The 25,067-nt window shown below is 47.7% G+C and overlaps 2 protein-coding genes across 9 annotated transcripts in view; one reads left to right on the top strand and one right to left on the bottom strand.

Annotated features, from left to right (window-relative positions):
- Positions 1 to 18,520, top strand: part of Frmd5 (FERM domain containing 5) — a 281,389-nt gene extending 262,869 nt beyond the window's left edge. The window contains exons 8-15 of one of the 5 annotated variants that reach the window (XM_075961979.1): positions 1,180 to 1,268; positions 5,512 to 5,575; positions 5,972 to 6,063; positions 7,698 to 7,772; positions 9,587 to 9,655; positions 10,665 to 10,771; positions 14,886 to 15,229; positions 16,099 to 18,520. In XM_075961979.1, the coding sequence (XP_075818094.1) occupies positions 1,180 to 1,268; positions 5,512 to 5,575; positions 5,972 to 6,063; positions 7,698 to 7,772; positions 9,587 to 9,655; positions 10,665 to 10,771; positions 14,886 to 15,229; positions 16,099 to 16,173 (915 nt within the window). In that variant the 3' untranslated portion in view covers positions 16,174 to 18,520. Of the gene's footprint in view, positions 1 to 1,179; positions 1,269 to 5,511; positions 5,576 to 5,971; positions 6,064 to 7,697; positions 7,773 to 9,586; positions 9,656 to 10,664; positions 10,772 to 14,885; positions 16,047 to 16,098 lie in introns of those variants that run through there. The other 4 variants (XM_075961980.1, XM_075961981.1, XM_075961977.1 and 1 more) reach the window with 4 other exon arrangements.
- Positions 18,521 to 19,217: 697 nt separating this feature from the next.
- Positions 19,218 to 25,067, bottom strand: part of Wdr76 (WD repeat domain 76) — a 33,176-nt gene continuing 27,326 nt past the window's right edge. For 2 of the 4 annotated variants that reach the window (XM_075961983.1, XM_075961982.1), the window contains exon 13: positions 19,218 to 20,812. In XM_075961983.1, coding sequence (XP_075818098.1) covers positions 20,548 to 20,812 — 265 coding nt within the window. In that variant the 3' untranslated portion in view covers positions 19,218 to 20,547. The remainder of the gene's footprint in view (positions 20,813 to 25,067) is intronic. The other 2 variants (XM_075961984.1, XM_075961985.1) reach the window with 1 other exon arrangement.

The following is a 25,067-nucleotide window of genomic DNA, read 5'->3' as shown; positions in this document are numbered from 1 at the left end:
ACTGGCCTTGAACTTAACTCTGTAGGGTAGGCAGATCTTTAATTTAGGATCTTCCAGCCTCTGCCTTGGGAGTAGCCAGGATTACAGGCCTGATAAGTAATAGTTCACACACACACGCACACACACACACACACACACACTCACTCACCGACTTTGCCTATCATAAAATTTATCCTTTTAAGTGTACAATCCGGTGGGTTTTAGTATGTTCACGATCACCCACCACCACCTAATTTTAGAATATTTTCATGACCCAAAGGAAGCATCATATCCACTACCAGTCACTGCCTCACTTCCCTCTCCCTCCAGCCCTGGCAACCAATACACTGTCTGTGTCTGTGGCTCTACCTGTTGTAAACATTATGTATAAATAGAACCATTCAACGTGACTTCTTTTGCAACTGGCTTCTTTCACTTGACATGGTGTTTGAAAGTTCATCTGTGTTGTATATGTGAGTACCTCCTTCCTCTTTACTCCTGAATAATATTTCAATGTGCCGCCATCTACCACTTGCTTTTTTGCCTATCAGTTGATGAACATTTTACTCTTCCAGCTGGATTGGATTGCTCACATTGTTTGGCTACTATAAATAGTTATACCGTTACCATTCATACACCTATAGGCATGTTTCAATTCTCTTGGGCATATACCTCAAAGGGAAATTGTTGGGTTATGTGGTAACTCTATATTTAACCATTTGGAAAAAGTTTCCAACTATTTCCCAAAGTGACCATACCATTTTAAAGTCCCACCAGCAATGCACAAGATCGTAACATTGTCTTTGGCCTGCCGAGACTGGTGTCATGGTCACGGCCACCATCTAGATACAGAGCTCTGAGGCCCATCTGGCAAGTAGCAAGGCTGGAATTCAAGCTATGACTTTGTGCTCTTAAATGCCCTGCGCATCCCACTGTGACCTAGTAAAAGTTGCCCTGCTTTTCCTATGAATATAGCCTGGGTGTCTGGATTTTGAGACAAGGGTCTCATGCATCCTAGGCTGATCTTGAACTCACTTTGTAGCCGAAGATGACCTTGAACCTCTGATCTTCCTGCTTGAGCCTCCAAGTGCTGAGATCAAAAGATTTTGCCACCACCCTTGACTTAGAACAAGTGTTTCCGCCCTTTCTCCTCTATACCTGCACCTCTGTGCCCCAGTGAGAAGTCTTTCTCTATTACAGGACGTGTCGGGAAATGCTGCGTTTCTGGCCTTCACTCCTTTCGGGTTTGTGGTTCTTCAAGGAAACAAGAGGGTCCACTTCATTAAGTGGTGAGTGTCTGTCTTCCTCTCCAGAGCAGGTTCCTTATGCATCGCTACCTGGGGAGGGGCTGTGGTACCCACGTCCTTTGTCTGTGATGGGCAGTTATGGTTTACAGCCTTCTCCAAAGCCTTGAGTTGAGACTGGTAATTGACCAAGGTAGTGGTCTCTTCCTAGGGATCCTGTTCTTTCAAAAGAGTGTCCCTGAGAGCCAACCGCCTCTCCAGACAGAAAGGGTACTGGAAGTTGATTTCTAGGGAAGCCTGCAACTGTAGCCAACACAAGGGAAGTGAAGTTCCCAAGTGAACTAAGCCTTTGGGGTCATCACTTGCTGAGGGCCACTGCCGGCATAATGACGGCCATTCAGGAATATCTCAGCAGATGGCCGAAGCCCTTCTTTACTCTTCTAACAAGGGAGGGGTTCATGGACAATTACCCTGGAACAAATGTCAGCTATGACATGCAAACACCCTCCTCAGTAGCACCCCATGAGCACGTAGTCTACAAGAGTTCAGATACTGCCATCTCCATCTTGAGGGCTCAGCATCCTTGGCCTCTGTGAGCCACAGCCTCACCTTGTACCTTCCCTCTTCCCTGCCACATCTGGCATGCGGGAGCTACTGTCTTGGCTGCAGCTACCCACATGGCTTCCCCTCCTTGTTTGGTCTGGGGTCTATATGACTCGACACAGGCTTCTGTGTGTTGACTGGCATTTGGATATCTTGGGACCCATTGGCTGCCTCGTCCATACACACATCTGTTAGTCTCACCAAGACACTCTGCATAATTGAGAGCCTGTAATTTAAAAAAAAATTGATTCTTTGACAGTTTTACAATTCTGTGCATATATACAGTGTATCTTGATAATATCAACCCCCTCCTTGCCACTCCCCTAAGACTCCCCCAATATATGTCTGTCCCCCTTCATGTCTTATTTTTTCATTTTTTGTTTGTTTTGTTTTGAGACAGTGGCCTCTCTTCATGGCCCTGGCTGTCCTGGAACTTATTATGTAGACCAAGCAGGCTTTAAACTCAAGGAGATCCACCTGCCTCTGCCTCCCAAGTGCTGAGATTAAAGGTGTGCACCACCATGCCTAACCCTTTCATATCCTTTTTAAAAATTTTTCTAGTTTTTGTTTGTTGTTTGTTTGTCTTGAGACAGGGCTTCTCAGTGTAGCCCAAGCTGTCCTAGAACTCACTCTGTAGACCAGGCTGACTTGCAACTCAGAGATCCACCTGCCTCTTCCTCCCAAGTGCAGGGAATAAAGGCATGTACCACCACCGCCCGGCTAATGAATTTTTTATTGCAGTTTCATTTATTTATTTATTTTGTATGTAGTGGGCATGTATGCCATAGCACACAGGTGATGGTCCAAGGACAATTTTTCAGAGTCTGTTCTCCCCTTCCACGATGTGGGCCTTGGACTTGAACTCAGGTCATCAGGGTTAGAGCCATCTCACCAGCAGCCTTCATCCCATGTTAAATATAACCCAGAGTCCAGTTAGTGCTGCCTGCACGTGCAACCTAGCCACACACGCATCCAAAGAAAAATGACTGCGCGCGTGCGTGCGCACACACACACACACACACACACACACGCATGCTCACACGCACGTATAGCAGCCATCGGTTGCTGTGGGTCCTCAGCTAGTGTTGTGCCCCGCCCCGGTTCATGCTGGAATTACTGGCCAGTTTGGTCTTGTGCAGGTTTTGTACATGCATGAGTGCGATAGTTTCCCAGCACTCCTCCCCACCCTCTGGCCCCTACATGCTTCCCACTCTTTCCCCCTTCACGTCCCCTAAGCCTCACAGGGGTGGATACAGATGAGGGCCTCACAGGGGTGGATACAGACGAGAGCTTAGTTTTAGGTAGCCCATTCCTCCCCTCCCCCCATCCCCCACCCCCATCCTCACTCTAACCCCAGCACCCCATTCACACTTTCATATCATACCTCCCCAAGGCCTCTTTCCCTTGCCTCTGTCATGGGCCCTTTCTGGATTCCTAATTTGTACAGGCGCTGCGTCTTAAGCACACAAATCTGAAATCCGAAGCTAGGGTGGTCTTCTGAGAGCGTGTTTGGAGCCCCCTATGTTTCATTTCTGTGTTGGACCTCAGCCTGCTGTGTCTAAGCTGGCTAGCTCTTCTAACAAACAGGTTAGAAAATGGCTTCCCTTGGTCTGAGGTCTTTGGTTAGGGAAGCCCGGGCCTGCTCTTGCTTCCTTTACCTTCTCTCGAAGAGCGAAGTAGGGTCTGAGTAGAGATATTTTTCTCACAAGTTTTCTTCTCAGGACGTTGTAGTCATCTCTTTTCATGCCGCCCTACTCACCTGATGCAGACACCAGACACCTTCCTGAGCCAGATCCCTCTAGTGGAGGATGACAATGGGATTAATGCATCCTCCTCCTGAGGAGAAACTCCTCAGACACGTGGCACTGTCCTGTTCACAAGGCAGCGGGTATCATGGAGTCCTAGGCTCCTTCAAGTCAGGTCCCACCACTGCACTCTCTGTGTGACGATGGGAGGCTCTTACATCTCCTAGCCAACAAAATGGCTCTCAGAAAAGGCTGGGGACAGGATTGGGCCACAGTTCCCCTTGTGTGGGTCCTTTGCTGCCTGAGTCTCTGGGCTATTTGGTGTTCCTTGAAGGGGTTCCATCCCCACCAGAGCCGTTGTCTCATGTCTAGAAACAAGGTCATCCTTAGACGCTCGAAGTCCCTGAGTGATCCCTGCCTCTCCACTTTTCATTCTCCTGTGTACCTCTCTCCCCGGAAAGTCTCCTCCTATCTCAACGTCAGAATCCTAGATGTTAAACCCACCCTCACATTCAAAAGGAAAAAACAAACTCATAGGCCAGGTGTGAGGGCACACACCTGTAATCTCAGCTCTCAGGAATGAGAGGCAGGAGAATCACCTAAATGTCAAGGCCATCCTGGTCTACATAGAGTTCCAGGACAGCCTGTCTACACGAGATCCTGTCTCAAAACAACAAAAGGTCAAACTCTTTCTTTACCACTCCTGTTGGAGGCTGTGTGTTTATTGTATTCTATCTGAGTTAAGATTGATGGTCGGCTGGTCAAAACAGAGAGACGACACAGAGAGAGAGAGGCTTGTACCAGTTCCAGCCTGTAGTGGGAAGCTGGAAATGGCCACTCTGACCCAGCCATGTCTTCTCAGTGAGAACATGTCCTTCTGCACCAATGTTGTACAGCCAAAGACCCGGTGCCTGGTTATTTCTGCATTTTGCTACTTACTAGGATCCTGAGGACGTTGCCCTGGAGGTAGCAGGAAGTGGTCTACAGATGGCAGGTGTGTGTGCTCAGACTCCTTAGGGGCCTGAGGCAGAAAAGCAAAAACTGTAGTGGGGTATCGGGCCCCGAATTGGGCACACTGGAGTGGCCGATGGGGAGGCCTGGTCTTGTGGCTCTCAGGGACATCCAAATAAGTTCCGGGTAGTTTTCCCACCTTGTAAATGTAACCAAGGCTGAAAGCAGTTTGTGGAGGTGAGGTGTAGGCTGTGCCATGTACAGTAACCATGTCACTTCTTCTGATTTGTGTCTGTCCCACGGGTGACGCACCCCAGTATCCTGTTTGCCTCTTTTGCTGCAGCCATTCACTGGGCTGGTGGCTTCAAGGATTTTTCTACAATAACCCCTAAGCCCCTTTCCTGGTCAGTACGCTGCATGGCTGTTCCATGTAATCTGTTCTCTCTTCTTGGTATGTGGCCCCACCCCTCCTTGAGACTGTTTGACATTGTCTGCATTAAACTGCATTCTCCATCCAGTGGCACAGTCACCCGAAAGACTCGGCTCCCTCAGAACCCGGATGCATTGTTGTTCATTACTTGCTGTGATCTTCAACTTTGGCCTCATGAGCTACCTGTGGCCTCCGACATTCAATAGTTCCATCAGACCATGTACCCGTGCTATGAATTCAGTCCAGAAATGACCCCCACTCTTCCCGCACTCACTTTTCCATGCAAATGTTGCCCTTTTCTAGCCACTGTTGATGAGCCCGAAATCCTCCTATCACCCCGATATTACAGTGTGATTGACTGGAAAACTGTGGGTCGAACTGTCCCGATGACTGTTCTCCAAGGCCACTGCGCTCCTGTCTTGTTCTCAGTTTTAATTCTGGCCAAAACTGTGTCTGTGCCTGGAGCCTCTTCCAGTCGGGGGAGGGCTGTGCATCTGCGACTTGAGCTGTGAGCAGGCAGCCCACAGCCGGGTGACAGGCGCTCTCTTTGTGCTTCTAGGAATGAGGTGACCAAACTGAAATTTGAAGGAAAGACTTTCTATTTATATGTAAGTCAGAAAGAGGTGAGTGCCGGCTTCCTTCTCTCCAGGGAGGGCTAGGGCGCAGTGGCAGGCCCTTGCGGCCAAGGGTAAGGAGTCCAGGCGGGGGAGGCTGTCTGCCTCCTCGGCTAAGACAGAGGCGAGGGTATGTAGAGGTGGGAAGGCCTGGAGTTACAATGGCACCCAGAGGACCCACTCAAGAGAGGCCTGCCTCGAGGAAACGGTCAAATGAGGTTCTCTGTCCCATAGAGGATGCCTGTGAAATGTTCTGCTTCTCACCAAGGGCTCTGGTTAGGCTTGCCAGGGTGAGGTAGCCATTGATGTGAGCCACTCTTCTACCTAGGGCCCTGCTGCACCGGACCAGGGGCCCTGGGCTTTCCCACCCACCTCAGCTGTTTCTCTATGGAATTTTTTTTACAGGAAAAGAAAATTATTCTCACGTATTTTGCTCCAACTCCAGAAGCCTGCAAGCACCTCTGGAAATGTGGAATTGAGAATCAAGCCTTCTACAAGTGAGTTGGACGTGTGATAGGGACTGCCTTTAATCAAAGGTGGGGCCACAAAGCCGCCTTCTGAGGAGCGGCAGGCCAACCTAGAGAAACAGGAAACCCTCAGAGCAATTCTGGTGGTGCGGTGCGCAGTAGAGCCCACGCCAGAAAAGCCCAGCGGGTGTGTTAATTTGGAGCACTGCCACCCAGGCGCCCTGGAAGGCCTAGAAGACAAGCATCCCCTGAAAAGCCCTGCACAAGCATCCTGACCTCAGACCTCAGCTTTAAGGGGAGCCTGGGGTCCCCCTCTTGGTGGATAGCCCAGAGCTGGAGATGGTGGCCTCCTGTCTTACTACTGAGAAGCTAGGTTTGAGTCAGAGGTAACCGACTGGCCGGAGTCTGGGGGAGTCTGGAGGCTTCTGCATCCAGTTCTCTCCAGTTAAGAAAGTGGTCGCGAAAGCATCAGTGCACAAAGAAATGGACTAGAGAAAGGCCGAGGTGCTGCCCAGAAAACGGTTCACTGGATCCCTTGGTCTTTGTTTAAAAACAAAATTGACGGTCTATGTCTCAATAGACGTTCTGGGCTGGGGACACGGTTCATTTGTGGGAGTGCTCGCCTTGCAAATATGAGGTATGGGGTTCAGTACTCTGCATTGCCAAAGCAGGACATGGTAACGAATGCCTGTCACCCCAGTCCTCACAAGCTGGAGGCATAAGGACCAGTTAAAGGTTATCCTCGGCGACAAAGTGAGTTGCAGGATAGCCTGGGCTACATGGGACCTGTGTTAAGAAAAGTGTATTGCAACAATGCCAGTGTGATAGACTCCAATTATGGTGACCCTTGCTGTCGCTAAATGGTCTGACAAGCCAGATCCTCCCTCTGCTGTCCTGAAGGGCTCTGGGAAAATCAGAACTGTCCTCCTCAGTGACAGCGCTCCTCCTTAGTGAGCTCACTCCAGCCTGCAGAACTGATCTGCCAGCTGCCAGGGCCACAGCCCCAGAGCTGTCCTGGGAAGGCACTCTCAGTCACTAACACTCACTGTGCACTTGATACTCGTGCCGAGGTGAACTGAACAGGTGTATTCCACCCTGAGAGGGCTTCCTTCCAGAGGGGACACTAGGGAGATACTTTAGCCGACTTGAACCTCCCTGCTATTGACGAAGCCAAGAATACAGGATTTTTGTTGGATTGGTTGGTTGGTTTTGACCACCATCTTCCCTTCACCTGTGAGGACAAGGCCTAGGTTTAGTCAGTTACATGAACCTAGAGAGAAGTGAATTTGAGAGACCAACTCCTGCTGGTAGGGCTTAGGAGAAGCTCAGGAAGACGGGCATCCCTGCCTCCCGCTCCCATATACAGGAGCTGGCTCCCACTAAGCTCCCGTTCTCTCTGTCAAACCTCATACAAAAGGAAGCAACTGCTGCCAGGCACTTTTTGATCTGTGTCCTGGGAAGAAACACTTGTGTCCTCACCCACGTGTGGCCACTCAGTTGCTAAGCGTTCCTCCTAGTGGGCAGCACCCGGCATAGACTACCAACGCTTTTTCTCGAATCTGAAGAAAGTTTGCAGTAGCCTTGGCAGGGGGTCCCTGCCCACCTTCTGTCGGCCTGTGATGTGGCTAGGTCTATGTGTCACCCTGAATTCTGCTCTGCCGTAGGCTGGAGAAGTCAAGCCAAGTTCGTACAGTGTCCAGCAGCAACCTGTTCTTCAAAGGGAGCCGGTTCCGATACAGGTAAATAGTGACAGTAAGTAGCCATTCTAGATCTCCTTCCAGACCCTTCTCTAGAGAACAGTCTCCATGTGCCTCATCCTCAAGAACCAAGGAACCAAAGCTCTCAGCAGGGCCTGGGGTTTCCTCCCAATTCCTGAGCCTTTTACCCTCTTCTTCCCTCTTGGTGTTAATCCCACTGGGTGAGAATAGACCACTACCACAATTTTTGAGACACATTTGAAACAAGTTTTATTAAATACTGGGCAGGACGACGGACACTGGCCAGCTCCACACCCATGATGCCCAGAGTATGGCATCAAGGTACATCAGTCAGGGACTTCTAAAGACAAAACCCACAAGGCTACATATTTCCCACCTTCGTCCAAACCTCCTGCCTGTGTGTGTTCAAGCACACCCTATGCAGTTGGGGCAACTAGCCTTGTTTACAGAAGTGAAAATACACGGGTGGTTATATGAACAACCCCCAGCATTTCAGGAACTTATCTGTCCTTGGGCAAGTGGGACTTATAGATTAAAGGCATTTTTGCTTTAGAGCTCTCTTAAGCACAGTAATTTAAACTTAAAATATATCTTAGGATGTCTAATGGCTCAGAGCATCCTGGGAGGGTATAGTATGAGCTGAGCTAGGGCTTTTTAATTCCATGACTGGGGGAACCTCTCTTTCCCTCACTTGCCATTTCCAATTGCAGTATAATCCGGGAGTGAGCCATTGAAACAGCAGCAGCGAAACAAGAACCATGACAGTTGTTGTGTGTCCCCCTTCTGAGGGGTTTGGGGCTTTTCCTGGTAATTCATGAGACGAGAGGAATCCTTCCTAATTACAAATGGAGCTGGGCATGGGTAACACATTCCTTTAGTGCTAGCAGAGGCAGAGGCAGAAGGATCTCTGTGAGTTCAAGGATAGCCTGGTCTACAGAGCAAGCTCCAGGACAGCCAGGACTACATAATCAGACCCAGACTCAAAGAAAAAAAGGGGGGGGCTGGAGAGACGGCTTAGAGGTTAAGAGCACTGGCTGCTCCTCCAGAGGTCCTGAGTTCAATTCCCAGCAACCACATTTGAGAGACCAACTCCTGCTGGTAGGGCTTAGGAGAAGCTCAGGAAAACGGGCATCCCTGCCTCCCGCCCCATATACAGGAGCTGGCTCCCACTAAGGTCCTAGGGATTCCTTAAGCATCCCCATTCTGTCAGACCTCATATAAAACTGTTGCCAGGCACTTTTTGATCTGTGTCTTGTGAAGAAACGCTTGTGTCCACACCCATGTGTGGCCACTCAGTTGCTAAGCGTTCTGTATTCATTACAGCCATCTGTAATGAGATCTGGTGCCCTCTTCTGGCCTGTAGGCATACATGTAGGCAGAACACTTTATATATAGTAAATAAATAAATCTTTAAAAAAAAAAATGGGGGGAGACCCTAGAGACTCTAGCAATGAAGAGATAAGCTGAGCGGTCATGGCATGCTAGAACTCTTTGCCCCATCAAGAAAGCCTTCTGGGGCTGGAGAGATGGCTCAGAGGTTAGGAGCACTGGCTGCTCTTCCAGAGGTCCTGAGTTCAATTCCCAGCAACCACATGGTGGCTCACAACCATCTGTACTGAGATCTGGCGCCCTCCTCTGGCGTGCGGGCACACATCAAGGCAGAATGTTGTATACATAATAAATAAATAAATCTTTAAAAAAAAAAGCCTTCTGCAGTGACCGAAGCCTTGGGGGGATGGGTAGGGCTGATGTCATTTCTTGACTAAGCTAGGGCACCTGATCTTGGGGCCTCATCCTGATCGCTGTCTCCTTTCTTGCTGTTTATCACCTCACAGTGGCCGGGTTGCAAAGGAAGTCATGGAGTCAAGTGCCAAGATCAAACGGGAGCCACCAGAAATACACAGGTAGGCCGGCTGTTAGGCTCTCCTGAACCAATTCCAGCTCAGATCCCAGAATCTCAAAGACCTAGCAAGCTGAGCTCTGTGAAACTTCTGGCCAAAGCAGATACCAAAAGGGGAGGCAGAGGCCAGAAGAGGGAAGGAACCTGTGTCCACCAGGACTCAGGAACAGGCATGTAACCTTTAGCCCCACAGAGGAAGACAAGCCACTGCCCACAGCACATCACAGTTAGGGGAACCTCACTCAGTTCTGCTCAACCCTCCCCGGCCTAAACATGATCAAAGACATGAAAAATATGGCCATGCAATGACACTTAGCTGTTCTGGAATTACTCCATTACAGAAAATCCGTGTCACGTGGATCCAAAAATTGTGCTTTTCTAGAAGCCTGCCTCCCTCAAGCCCAACAGACTCACAAAGACTAGCCAAGAGGTTAGGATTTGCCCGGCAGCCTGTAACTGAAGGAACCTGTCTGTAGGGCCTGCACTATGGGACAGGATGTGAGCTGGGAAAGGGACTGGAGATTTAAACATATACGCACACAAACAGAGACACGAGTCATGCTTGATACAAGAATACCAACTTTATTGTGTGCCAGGGAAGCTTATATAGGGATCCTTAACTTGGGATTTTCAGCTGTAAAACCCACCAGAAACCACTCCCCTGCCATCAGAAACTCATGAGGGTCTTGTGCTCAGTGCAGCTGCAGGCACAGGAAAACACATTGTTTCACTCCAGCAGGCAAAGAAAGTCCTCAACATCTGTGCACCCCACTGGAATCAGCCAGCACCATCTTCAGACACATTCAGGAGCATGTCTCATCCCAGGGCTCTATTCCCCGACAGTTCTGTCCCCCAAGACCATGGCACTTGTTGACACTCCACAGAAAGGAAGGGGGAGGGGACTCTGAAGCAGAGTGTCTGAGACTCTGGGACCAAAGGTCAAGAGCATTTGTCAATGTCTGGACACCCCTATCTGTGCACTGGTCAAGTGGTTCTCTCTCCATTGATCTCAGAGCAGGGATGGTTCCCAGCCGCAGCTGTCCCTCCATAACCCACGGCCCACGGCTGAGCAGTGTCCCCAGGACACGAAGAAGAGCTGTTCACATCTCCATCATGGAAGGTGAGTCTGGGCTCCTTGGCGATGAGCCGAACCCTTCCTCAGGGACTAGGTGAGCTACTTTCTGTTCCTGCGATAAAACACCATGACCAAAGCAACATATACACGTTTATTTTTGCCTAATGGTTCCAGAGGGATAAGAGTGTATCATGGCAGGGAGGCACAGCGCCAGGTGTGACATGGCAGCAGGAATAGGAGCTGAGAGCTCACGTCTTCAAACAAGCAGAGAACTGGAAGTAAGGTGAAGCTTCTTATAATCTCGAACCCCACCCCCAGTGACACACTGCCTCCAGCAAGGCCACACCTCCTAAACCTCCACATCAACGGGGACCAAGGGTTCAAATACCCAAGACTCTGGGGGCCATTCTCCCTCAAACCAGCAGGGACCTGGAAAACCTCACTTGCTTTAAAGACAACAGCAGGGCAGGTAGAAGGTTCTACACAAAGGGTGGGGATACAAGTGAGTGTTCAATGCCCAGCATGGAACTTGATGTGGTGACCTCAGGAGGCAGAGGGTAAGAGGGTCACAAAAGCACATGCCTTATAATCCCAACATTCAGGAAGCTGAGGCAGGAGGATTACCCTGAGTTCAAAGCCAGCATGAAGTACATAGCAAGACCTCACCTCAAAGCAAACTTGCTCAGGTAAGAATGAGCATCAGCCTGGGGGTCTCTGGTTTGTATTGAGGTTTTAGGACATCACTTGTGAATGCCACCCGTTCACTTGAGGTGGATACAGAACTCCGGGGAGAGGCAGCTGCCACCAACAGTTAGTTGCTTCCTTTGTAAACAGGAGCGTCCTCCCTGCCTGCTCTGTGAACGGCAAGGAATCTAATGCACACGAGATGCTTTTGGTTTGACAAAAATTCACTTTGTAGCCCGGGCTAGCCTCAGACTTTCAGCAGTCCTCCTGCCTATCCTCCCAAACACCGGGATCCTGACTGTGAGCTACACGAAGCACTTTAGAGAGAAGCCCCACCCCCCTGGCATTTTGCAGAAATGGAGTAGGGATCAGCTGCTAACACACACAGCTGACTGGGCAGGGAGGAGCCATGAGGGATGTGACCAGGACCTTCAAGGGGCACAACAGAACTCCAAGAAATGGCTGTGTGAAGTCAGTTCATGCTCCACCCAAGATGGCCTTCCCTAGCGGGCACATTGTTGCAAAAGACCTCCGGCTTTGCTAGGAAAGAAAGCTCCGTTTGCTCCCTCTAAAAACAAGGGGTGGAATTACAAACCACGTTAACGTGGCACTGCAGTTTGAGGGAAGCACAAAATCCCCACAAACATGGTGGAACACTTTAAAAACAAACACCCGGCACTCGGGAGGCAGAACCGGGTGGATCTCTGTGAGTTCAAGCCCATCCTGGTCTACAAAGCGAGTTCCAGGACAACCAGGGTATACAGAAAAACCCTGTCTCGAAAAACCATAAAACAAAAGCACAAAACAAAACTATGGCTTGTTTCATCCTAGTACCTACTATGAAGGATGCCTAGACTCAGAGGCCTGGGCCCAAGAGGACCCTCAGGAATGAACGTTCCTTTCCCCCCACTGTAACTATGGAGGGGCAGAATGTGGAGCTTGGCTGTGGCTGGGGGCGGAGGGGGTGCAATGTACAGATACAGCCCAGCCCCAGAGCCACTTCTACCTCAGTTCCCGTGACTTCACTGTACCACGTGTGGCCTAGATAAAGCCTGTGAGTGACTTCACAGCCTGTTTTCTGGACAATTTTAGTAGGTCTATTTCCCTTTCCCTCTGAGAGCCTGGGCCGTACGGGGCCTCAGAGAACAAGCTGCAGGCTGGGAAGCATTGCTTTTTATGGCTGTAAGCACTTCTGACTGAACCCAGTCCCCTGATAAGGATGGCCTCTCCCCTCCAAGCTTCTCAGCCCAACACAAGGCTCCCAGAGCCAGCATTCTGTCCAGGCAGAAGGCACTGCTAGCAGGGGTTGCCATGGCATGGAACTGGTGAAAGTCTTTGCTCCTAGCTGGGCTGGCTGTTTCCTCTCCATACCTCCCCTGCCTGGCCGGTTTCCCCTGAAGAAGGAACTGCCTTCCTGGGCAGCATGGGAAAGAGTCTAATTAAGATTCGCACCAGAGTCCACGTCCAGCTCCGGCTGACTAACCACTGCCTTCGGCCACTAAGCATACGCATCCTGAGGATGGGACCCCGGCTTCAGGCTAGGATCCTAACTGTGCCCCCAGGCCCACTGGGAGCCACCTCTGGACAGAGACATCCGCTAGAGCACCTCCAAGGTAAATACACCCGGCTTGCTGTGCCACTTAGCCCATCCTTCCTCAGCACCCACTCCACCCCCGTCACCCTCCCCCAGACTATCGGGCCTGGTAAAGGGCAGGGTGAAAGGTGGCTCCTGCACTAGCAGAAGAGGCATTTTCTGAAATTATGAAACGTGCAGAAAATGGATAGAGCTGGACATTATTAAGGGAGGTAACCCAGTTAAAGTAATGCATGTTTTCTCCCAACGAGATTCTAGTTCTTAATCTTTCCGTGAGCAGGTGTGGGTCATGAAACCAGAAAGGGGGACATGGTGTGGGGAGAAGGGCTTTGAGGGGTTAGGGACAGAGCTCAACTGGATGCTTGGGTGACATGCTCAAGGCTGAGTCGGATCCCCAGCACTGCATAAATAACCAAGCATGCGGCACACGCCTGTAATCCTAGCATTTGGATGGTGGAGGAAGGAGGACCAGAAGTTAAAGGTCAACTTTGACCACGCAGTGAGCTTGAAGCCAAACTGGGATGGTGGCTCTGAAAAACAAGTAAACCGTTCTGAAGAACTTGAACAAATGTGCTAGAAAGTGCAATAGGGGACACGGGGGGGGGGGGGGGAGTACACAGAGGGGGTGGGGGGACATGGCGAGGGGAGGCACGGGGGGGGGGGAGGGGGACATAGTAGGGCGGGGGGAGTGCTGGGAGCAGGGGACAGAGTGGAGGAGGGCCAAGAAAAACAGATTGTTTGAAAATGTCATAATGGAATCTAATATGCTAACTTATAAGAAAAACAAAAAAAGTATGTATTTCATTTAATATCCAGAACAAATTATTTAAAGTGGCAAGTTATTCCATAATCAATCTAAAGTTTATGGATAACTTAAATACATACAATGACATTTTGAATGAGATACAACATTTAGTATACACGAAAAAAGATAAAAATCGACCCATAAGAAAACGTTTTAAAGGAAGAAATGGAGGGAGGAAGAGGGAGGGGGTGGAGAGATGGGTGCTGGCTGGATCTTCTTATTCAGACTAGCCTGACGTGGAATGACCTTACAGGGGAGGTCTTCAGAACAGGGCATTCATGAACAGAACATTCAGCAAGCAACTACAGTGGCCAGGCGTTCTACTAGAAATGAATACCTACCCATTATCTCGCCTACTGAGTCACCAACAATGTAGCACACCATGGCTTCTGACCTGCTGTTCTCTGACGTCAGTGTCTTTACCTCTCCTCCCCAGCTGAGGGATTAATCACAGGCCAAGATAGATACATTCGCACTCAAGTGGCTGCTGGCAACAAAGTTGGTCGCACTCTGGGAGAGCTGGCTGCCAGATGCCCTTGTGAGGGGACAGGGTATGTCTTGTGCCTGTGCTGACGGCACAGAAGCGAAGTGGGGGCAGAGGCCAGGATCATGCTACAGCCAGGGCTTTTTAAGGGTTCTGTTTTCCTCAGTGACACAGAAAACATTCTGTGCCAGCAGAGGCGGTAGGAAAAACTCAGGGAAATCCAGAGTGCTGGCTTGGTCTTGGTGGTTAAGATCCAAGGCAGGTGCAGGCCAGACCTAATGCACCCAGCATTCCATCAGCGACACAGTGATCACAGGCTTCGGTTCCACCCATGGCTTTGCCATGAACAGCCAGCTACGTGACTTCAGAACAGGCCCTGTGACTGCTCACTCCACCTCTTGGAGTTGTTGAAACATTTAAAAATGCCATCGGGTACTACTTTTGTCCTGTTCTTGATGTCTAAATATGGAGTCTGCAGCTATTGCCGCTGTAACGTGGAACCATTGGAAAGGCACCTAGCCAACTGAGTGGAAGCCACTGGAACATTAAAGTATGTCCAGAAAACTTATTCCTGTGCTTTTTACCTCTCCAGGCCTGGAGTCCCTACGAGACAGTGCCCATTCCACACCAGTGCGGTCTTCTTCCCATGGGGACACCTTCTTGCCTCACGTGAGGAGCAGCCGGGCAGACAGCAATGAGCGTGTAGCTGTGATTGCAGACGAGGCCTACAGCCCCGCAGACAGCGTGCTACCCACCCCTGTAGCCGAGCACAGCCTGGAGCTGATGCTGCTATCCCGGCAGATCAACGGAGCCACGTGCAGCATTGAGGAGGAGAAGGAGTCTGAGGCCAGCACCCCAACTGCAGCAGAGGTGGAGGCCCTTGGAGGAGAGCTGAGGGCCCTGTGTCAGGGGCACGGCGGGCCAGAGCAAGAACAGGTGAATAAGTTTGTTTTAAGTGTCCTCCGTTTGCTCCTTGTGACCATGGGGCTCCTCTTTGTTTTGCTCCTCCTCCTGATCATCCTCACTGAGTCTGACCTTGACATTGCCTTTTTCCGAGATATCCGCCAGACCCCTGAGTTTGAACAATTCCACTATCAATACTTTTGTCCCCTCAGGCGATGGTTTGCCTGCAAAATCCGCTCAGTGGTGAGCCTGCTCATTGACACCTGAGAAGGCATGACTCCTCCCAAAAACTAGTCAGGTGGACCATGGAACCCGGCTACCCATTCCCAGCAATGGGACCCATCGCGGAACCATCGGCACACACCAAGTCCTCCTCTCATGACTCAAAGCCCACTGCAGCCTAGGAGGGTTCTTTCCCAGAAGAAGAAAGGGACATAGGCTAAAGCCCTGTAAAGAAACTGGGAAAACTCAATTTCTTCAGAGGCTCTTGCAGAAAAGGCTCAGCAACTCTTATGTTTCTCATCCTTCAATATGCAGGAAATTTTTTGGGTTCGAACTTTAATTTTTCATAGATGTGTATTATTTTGAAAGTATCCAAATAAAAATAATTTATTTTGCTATACTGATTATTGCAGTAGTGCCACCTGGGAGATGGGACACTAGCTGAAGACAGAGCTGTCGTCCCCTCGGTACCCTGCAGCCTTCTCACTGGTCCCACTGGGTTCCGGGAGACGCAGCAAGGCAGGCCAGGGCTGTGGACAGCCAGGATCGTTGAGGTTTATTTGCCAGACAGAAGGTTTAACAAAGTAAACACCTGTGCAGAATAATTAAACTAGAAAGTTGCTTCTTACGATGGTCTGAGTTGGATTTTCTTTTCCTTTTGTTTTCCCACATCTGAGCAGAGTGGGCATCTGAAGGGACCGCCGCTACAGCAGCAGCAGCAGCAGGGGTGGGGTAAGTCTGTCCCCTTAGACTAGAGCCTAGTGGACATCACTTAGTTTTATTTCATCATAGTTTTTTTTCCTGAAGAACCTCAAGACTCTTGTAGCGCTTCTGGGTGTTAAATGAAGTCATTGGCAGCAGCATGCGCGGCTGGAAGTGCCCCGCGGTGTAGTTACCAGAGACCTGTGCTAAGCCGCCTGAGCGCCTGTAGGGCAGAGAGGGGTACTTGTTTTGTACAGTGTGCCCTTCCAAAAAAGGACTATTTCAAGCTCTATTTTAACAGCAAAATGTTATTTTCTTATCTATTCGTATTTTTTTTTAACTTTATGGATTAAGAAAATAGAACCTGATGACCTTTAGATGCGAGAGAAACAGATCTGAGGAAAACATCGAGCGCGAGCAGCAACCTTGGAAGGGCCGGGAGACACTCTGAACAGAATCAAGTGATGCCTACAAGAGACAGGATTTGACCATGGCAGAGATCAACACTTACTGTAGAAATGCCACCCATAGAGTCAGCCTCCGCTCCTGGAAATGAGGCCACAGAGAACACTTGGAGGGCGTCACTCACAGCAGCACAGGGCCACACTAAGGTGAGGAGTGCTCAGGCCTCTGCACTTCAAAACAACCACACACACGATCTTGTTTGCATCTCAGGGAGACTGCTAAGGCATCCGGGGCCCAAGGACTTATTTAAAGGACTGCCAAGGGGCACAGTCCTGGGACCCAGACAAGAACGGAGCTAAACAGCCCCCAAAGCAGAGCCGATTGGACTGTAGTACATTTGAGCTCCTCGGGTTTTCACCTGTGGTGGTAAACCCATGCCCATGTTCAGCCAGTGGTTTGGAGGATGCCGGGGTGTGTATGTAATTTTAAAGATGCCATCCTTATCTAGATGTCAGCAAACCTCTTTAATAGAGTTTTGGTTTGTGGACCATACTCTGCCACCCTAGCAACCTCTGATATTGTATGCATAAAGAAGTGTAATTCTGAGGATGGAGCTCACTGGGTAGAGTACATGCCTAGCATTCGCTGCGTCCTGTGTGGGGGCATATACCTGTGATCCCAGCATTCAAGTGCAGAGAGGAGGATCAGAAGTTCAGGGTCACACCAGTTACATAATAGTTCAAGGCCAGTCTGGGATTCATGAAATCCTGTCTCAGACTGCCAGTCTCCCACTTCCCAAACAACAACAAACAAAACAAAATAAAACAGCAATATGCTGAAATTGGCCCACAGCCATAAGATTGCAGACCCTGACCTACACAATACAACCACCACACGTTAGGGCCAGCTTCGATTCCTGTCTCATGTAAGACCTAGAACCATTTCCCCATGGGGGCTTTTGCCGGGTGCTCCACCAACCAGCAGTGACGTCACATCTGATGCAATGATCAAGTACTGCCTCTCGGAACAGCGGTGACTCTCAGAACGGACACAGACCTATCTGATCATTTCCATACCAGCAAGAGTTTGGGTAAAACCTAATACATACTTACCACGTGACAAGACAAACCGAGGGGATCCTAGTAAAGACTAGAGATCGCTTCAAAGCAACGAGCCACTGCCATCTGTCAACTTCAGAGCAAAGGTCTACTTAGCACAGGACTCAGGTCAAAGTCCCCTAGAGATACATGCAAAGGCTGCTGGGAAACAGGGCTGGTGTGAACTGGGATTTCTATTTTTATGCAACATAGCAGATTGCCTTCTAGTGTAGTGCTCCTACCTCAGTTTGTAGAACACAGCGTCTATGCAGTGAGTGGTAGCCTCGCCTCTGACCCTTCACAGCCACGCGAGGGAGGCAGCCTGCCATTGCCTGGTGTGTTTCTTGTGTCTAGAGCCCTAACAGTGGTCCTTGCCATTTCCGACATCTGATCAACCTTCAGGTTGTTTTTGTTCCCCAAGGCTTATCCCAGAAAATAAGGACAGAAAAGGCTTCCTTCGATTTGGTTCCCAAATAGTTTTCAATAGTTCAACAACAAAGCCCCGTTATTGGTGACTAGTGCTTTTCAGTGTTTCCCCGTCATTAAAAAGCTCTGTTTTCAGTCTGGTTTTGCTGTGTTCTGTCTCTTATTTCCTCTCAGAATTAGTTGATCTGATCTCACTGTAGACAAACAGACTTGCATAGCACCGTCGATCAGAGGCAACGCCTCCTGAACAGTGCGCTGCACCTTTAAGCAGTAGAGGGTAAACTACCTACAAATGTGAATTTCTTAGTTTCCTTTAAAATATATAGTTGTTAACCTTTCGTGTGCCAAAATCTCTCGAGTTACATTTTCCTTCAAAGCAATGTACTTTTTTCTACATATGCAGTATGTAGTTAGCATAAAATCATTGGTGCCATGAAGATTATTTTTAAACTTAAATAAATATTTAAATACCATAAAAGAATGGGTCCTTTTTTTTTCAAACTTGTCTCCTTCATCAAAAGTTACCAATACATGGAGAGATTGATGACTCAGCACTTACAGAGGACCTGGTTCAGATCCCAGCACCCATGTGATGATTCACACCTGGCTAGAACTTTAGTTCCAAGGGCTCTGACACCCTTCCCTGACCCCCTTGAGCAACACACACATGCAGGGTACATACATATAATAAAAATAAAATAAAAATATCTTTATTAGCTATGAGACAAAACTGCCATTTCCTTATGAATATGATAAACTAAGCCTCCAACCTTAGTTTTTAGTTTAGTTTTGTTTTTTTAGATGGGGTCTCACTGGTTGGACTGGAACTCACTAGGTAGACCAAATGGCCCTTGAACTCAGAGATCTACCTGTCTCTGCCTCTCGAGTGATGGAATTAAAGCCATGCACCACCACCCTTGACTCTTTCTTAAGATTTTTTTAACCTTTATTGTTATCTTATGTGTTTGGCTTATGTGTATGTCTGTATACTGTGTGTATATGGTACCCACAGAAGCCTAGAACTTGAGTTACACATGGTTGTTACCAGCATGTGGATGCTGGAGACCGAACCTGGGTCATTTGGGAGAGTAACCAGTGCTCTTAATTGCTGGGCCATCTCTAGCCTCTAGATTTTTAATTATAAAGAAGATTGTTCAAAGAAGTTACTCTTAAAGGAAAGTTCATACTTTATTTCTGTAGCATATCAGAGGATTTTCTCTTATAATCCAAACATTGTCTAAGCTGTTTATAATTCTTTCAGTAGTAACTTTGGCAAGTAACAACAGAAAAGGCTGAATACGTGTAACATGTATTCATGTAACATGTGTACACTGTGACACCAGACCACTGACTTAGCATAATATACATAAACATATACAACATGAAACTGACTTTTATTTTAAAATATTCTAATTAAAAAATAAAAATATCCTAATTTTTGCATTGGGTGCTTTATTAATTTGGGGGCAAAGGAAGGTGAGCCAGGTTGGCCTTGAACTCCCAATTCTCCTGCCTCATCTCAAGTGCTGGGGTTATGAATTTCACGTGAAAAGTCGCCAGTTAGCTGTGCAGTTATACACTAGTTCAAACACTGCACAGTCCCAGCTCAATTCTGGAGGTGCTGCCCGGAGGAAGAAGGCAGACAAAGCTGCAGACATGCAGACACGGGCCCCAGTCACAGAAACCAGTGGTTCCCAGTGATTATTGTGGGATCTCATTTAACAACTGAGACACAAGGAACCCAAACAGGTTCTTAGCTTACAAAACTAAGTTCTGACTGGGCATGATAGTACACACCGATAGTCCTAGCACTTGGCAGGAGGATCTAAGATCAAGGCAGGCTAGCCTGGGCTACAGAGCAAAACCCAGTCTCAAAAACAACAAAGCAGAACAACTAAGTTTCAAAGGTGGGGTATGAGTCAATAGTGAAACACTTGCCTAGCATGTGACAGTCCCTGGGGTCCAATAATGTTTCGTAATTAGATTTAGATGATCTAAAGATCTTTAGGACCTATTCCAGTGTGAGAGATTAAGTATCCACCCCAAACTATAAAATAAAATCCTATCTACAGATTGCTATTGCGTCAAAATGGTCTCATCATATTAGAAAAAAATTAATACTGACCACTCAAAGCTTTATAATTTAACAGAATTTCTCAGAATACAGCCTAATTAAAAGTGCTGAAGGTGTTGAGTGCAGTGGTGCAAGCCTGCAATCTTAGCACTTAGGAGGCAGAGGCAAGAGGCTCCAGGGTCTGAGGCCAGCCTGTCTCAAAGTGCTGAAAGCATCCCAGCTTCTGCGTCAGGGCCCTCCCTCCTCTAGAGATGACCTTCAAGTTCCTCTCCCGCTAATACTGCATTCTGCAGAGTCTCACTGAGAAAGCAATGTTACAGTGGCTAGATACAACACATTACCAAACAGATGCACTAAGCTGAGAGAATCACTTGATTCCTTCACCACACAGCAAGCTGATCAAATTGTTGAACCTACCCAATAGCTCAGAAGCTTTCTTGATGCATAAAAACATGTAACCTCCCACTGGAATTACCTCCAGCCAGAACGTATCGGGTAGGATGCATAACACTGAGGGAGCACACAGATACGAGACATTCTCCCAGAAAGGAATACACGCTCTTTCCCGTCTCGTGGAAGACTTCCACCCGCCGTGGCTGGGCCATGCTGCCAACTATGAAGCAATCTTCTTGTTTAGGGTCCCACACAGCTTGGAACCTCGTTAGCCATCTCCCAGTGATAGTGTTATGCCTAGTAGGGAAAAACAAAAACAAAACAGTATTTACTTTGAAGTGTTAAATTATCTGCTCACCTCCTAGCCTTCAGCTTTTGCTCAGAGGGTGGTGACCCTGGGCCTATGGAAATGATACCTTTCTAGGGCTGAAGGGATGGTTCAGTGGTCAAAAGCACTTACTGGTTTGCTCCCTAGCACCCGTATGATAGCTCAGAACCACCCATAATTCCAGTTCCAATGGACCTAATGCCTCTCTTCTGACCTCAGCAGACCCCAGACACATACACAGCACAGATGCATACACACAGGCAAAGGACTCATACATATAAGTCTTAAATTTTTTTTAATAAACTATAACATATTTTTCTTTTTTTAAAACCAGGGTCTTAGGTAGCCCAGGTTGACCTTGAACTCCCTTTGTAACAGAAAATGACCTAAAACTTCTGATCCCCCTGCCTCTACCTCCCAGGTAATGAGATTACAAGCCTACATCACACTTCGCCTTCTTTATGCAGTCCTGGGAATCAAAGCCAGGGTCTCACACTTGTTAGGTAAGTGCTCTACCAACTGAGGACATCCCCAGCCCTAAAGTAGAAAATATACTGTAAACAATTATACACCAACAAACAGAAAAACCTAGAAGAAATGGACAAAGGAACACAATTTGCCAAGACTGAAAGAACCTAAAGAATTAAAAATATAAATTCATTCATAACAGTTAAGGGGATTCACACACAGAGGGAGGAAGTGGGGGGAGAGATTTGAGAATAAGCCTTTTTGTTTCTGTTTGTTTGAAACAGTATCTCATTCTGTAGCCTGGAAATTACTATGTAGCTCAGTCTTGCCTCCAACCTGTGGCAATCCTCTGCCTTACTCTTCAGGTATGGACATAAACTGTGTGCACCTGTGTACCCAGCTTTCTGGGGGTGGGGCTCACTTGGCAGAGTGCTCATCTATCACACAAAAGCCCCGAGTCCAATCCCCTGCACCTCATAGGTGTGGCTTGCACAGACTTGTAAGCAAAACTGGGAAGGTGGAGCAGCAAGACTGAGAGTTACATAAAAGACACTCCTGCCAAAACACAAAAACCCTCAAAAGAGCATCAGCAAATTCAACAGCATAGTAAAGAATTATACACCATGGTCAAGTAGGAGACAAGGATGGTCCACCATAATGAAACTCAAACTGTAACACACCACCCTAACAAAGTGAAGGACAGGCACATGATCCTCACAACTGATGTTGAAAATGAATCCATGATGCACTCGACCAACTGGGAGCAGAGGAATCACGACACAGTGAAGGCCACGTGCGAGAGGCCCACAGTGCATCAGACCCGATGAGGACTGATAGCTTTCCTCTGGGATCAAGAGTGAGGTAAGGGCGGCCTTTCACCACTAACATGGAACCCGGTACCAGCTATCAAACCCTGGTCATTTAGCCGGGGGTGGGGGTGGGGTGGGATGGTGCTGTGTTCGCTGATGTATTGATCACATTCATAAAAACAAAATATGATGAAAGATTCCACACATTTAAAAATCTACTTAAATAATTTCAAGCAAGGTTACAGGATACAGGGACAAGGAAGATAGTCAGCTGATAAAATTCTTACCACATAAGCGTAAGAAGGAGTTCAATCCCGAGAACCTATTTAAACTTCCACATGGGTGCAGTCATGCAAGCCCACACACTCACACACAAATTTTTAAAATCAACAAGCATAAAAATCTGTTGTATTTAAACCAGGCAGCAGTCTCAGCTGTTGAGGAAGGTCACTTTCATCCAGGAGTTTGGGCTAGCCTGGACAAACAGCAAGGCTCCATTCCATCATTTAAAGGAAAATACAAACAAAACAAAACAAAGCTGCAGGCTGAAAGGCCTTCTCCTTGTCTAACGCCATAACAGGAAGAGAGTTCCTGGGAACGGTTATATTCAGGACATCAAGGTTTCATGTCGAGATACAGGTCTGCTTCCCAGTGTCACGCTTGTGGTGGGATGTTATGGTGTGCATATAACATGCACCACAGGCTCCCGTGCTGTGCATTCATGGCCCCAGCTGCTGTTACTGCTATGAGCAGCTGTGGATCCTGTAGGAAGTGGGGCCTCCCTAGAAGAAGTGGTCACTGGAGTGTAGACCTTGCGGTTTACAGCTAAACAGGGAGAATCCCAGCCTTTTAGGAAACTGCTTCTGGTTTCACTGAGCTATGAGGACATAAAGAATCTCAGCGGCAAGCTGTCACCTCGGAGCCACCTGCTGCCACGGAGCAACATACCCACAGACAGACACACCAGCCTGTAATTCCAGATCCAGGGGAACCGACCCATACACCTGACAAATACACATATATAAAAATTTAAAATAAAAGTAAACCTTTAAGAGAAAAGGAAATCGACCCCAGCTACATAATGAGTTATCAGCCAGCCTGGGCTATCCAAACCTCAGCCTCAAAGCAAAAAGAAAACACTCACGCAAAAACCCACACAAATAATGACAGTCAATTTTAAAGATTAAAAGACTGATAAGAAATGTTAATGACTAAGTCTTATTTTGGGAAATGTGGTTTTTATAATGAAGAGACGTTTGTGTTTTATCCTTCTCTCTGAACAGGATAGAACTGGTTATAACTGTGCCTCTCTAGACTAGTAATTTTTTACAATTTTTTTAGCACTTAGCCAAGAGCAAGAACAATCATTATATAAATAGTGTGACCTACAAAAAGTTAATTGTTAGTACACATTAATAGTAGACAATCTAAAAACAAAATTAAGAAAAGTATCCCCACCAGCTGGTGGTGGCACATGCCTTTAATCCCAGCATTCAGGAGGCAGAGGCAGACTGATCTCTCGAGTTCGAGGTCAATCTGGTCTACAGAGAGAGTCCCAGGACAGGACAGGCTACACAGGGGAAGCCTGTCTCAAAAAGCCAAGCAAATAAATAAATAATAAAATAGAGGGCTGGAGAGATGGCTCAGAGGTTAAGAGCATTGCCTGCTCTTCCAAAGGTCCTGAGTTCAATTCCCAGCAACCACGTGGTGGCTCACAACCATCTGAAAAGGGGTCTAGTGCCCTCTTCTGGCCTGTAGACATAGACACAGACAGAATATTGTATACATATTTAAATAAATATTTAAAAAAATAAAAATAAAATAGAATGTAAACTTAAGAAATCTACACAGCACTCAAAAACTGGGCAGAAAAAAAGGAAACACGGATTTAAAAATAAACAAATTATGCCTGTTTACAATAAAAATAAAAAAGGATGCTTTGCTGGGTAGTGATTATGCAGCCTTTAATCTCAGTACTCAGGAGGCAGAGGCAGGTGGATCTCTGTGAGTATGAGGTCAGCCTGGTCTACAGAGCTAGTTCCAGGACATCCAGAGCTACACAGAGAAACCCTGTCTCGAACAAAAACAAAAGCACAAACACCAGGGATGTTTTATGTCTTTATTTTAAACACTGTGCTCAGGAAGCAGTATGTAAAGAAATCATGGAGGGATTTTAGATCATTTAAAATAACTCATCAGGAAAAACCACTTATTTGTGCATTTTTTTGTAAAATGACTTTTCACAGTTTTCTATTCTTGCAACAAGGTCACTAGGCCATGACACTAGGCCACAGTGTTTCTGAACTCGTTGTATCCCAATGTTCTAATGTACGCTGGGTATTAGACTGGAAACGAAAACCACCTGGCTATGATATTCCCAGTCAAATAAATAAATAATAAAATAAAATTTTACAAAATCTGTCACTTCTCCAAAGACAAACATAGGGTCTTGCTGAGCCCCAGCCTATCCCCTTGCCTCCACTAACAGTGCTAGGGTTAAAGACACATGGGCTCTTTTTTTTTTTTTGGTTTTTCGAGACAGGGTTTCTCTGTGGTTTTGGAGCCTGTCCTGGAACTAGCTCTTATAGACCAGGCTGGTCTCGAACTCACAGAGATCCGCCTGCCTCTGCCTCCCGAGTGCTGGGATTAAAGGCGTGCGCCACCACCGCCCGGCTTCATGGGCTCTTTTTTAAACATGGTTGCTGGGATCTGAACTCAGGTCCTCATGCTTATACAGCAAGTCATCTTAACTGCTGAATCAGTTTAGAACTGTCTGTGATTCGTCAGTCCATTTAGCGACTAGCAGGGGTTGTCTTATTCTTTTGGTGTTCAATTTTCACAGTTCTGCTGGGAGGAGTTCCCCCTCATTACTTTCTAACGTCATGCCGTCACAGCTGCTGGTCCTGGGCTGGATCGGGACCACTGCGGTCCTGGCCACAAAGATCCT

Source organism: Microtus pennsylvanicus, chromosome 2 (assembly GCF_037038515.1).
Source record: "Microtus pennsylvanicus isolate mMicPen1 chromosome 2, mMicPen1.hap1, whole genome shotgun sequence".
Taxonomy (NCBI): Eukaryota; Metazoa; Chordata; class Mammalia; order Rodentia; family Cricetidae; genus Microtus; species Microtus pennsylvanicus.
The sequence above is the reverse complement of the archived record's forward strand: the minus strand, read 5'-3'. Positions and strand labels throughout refer to the sequence as shown.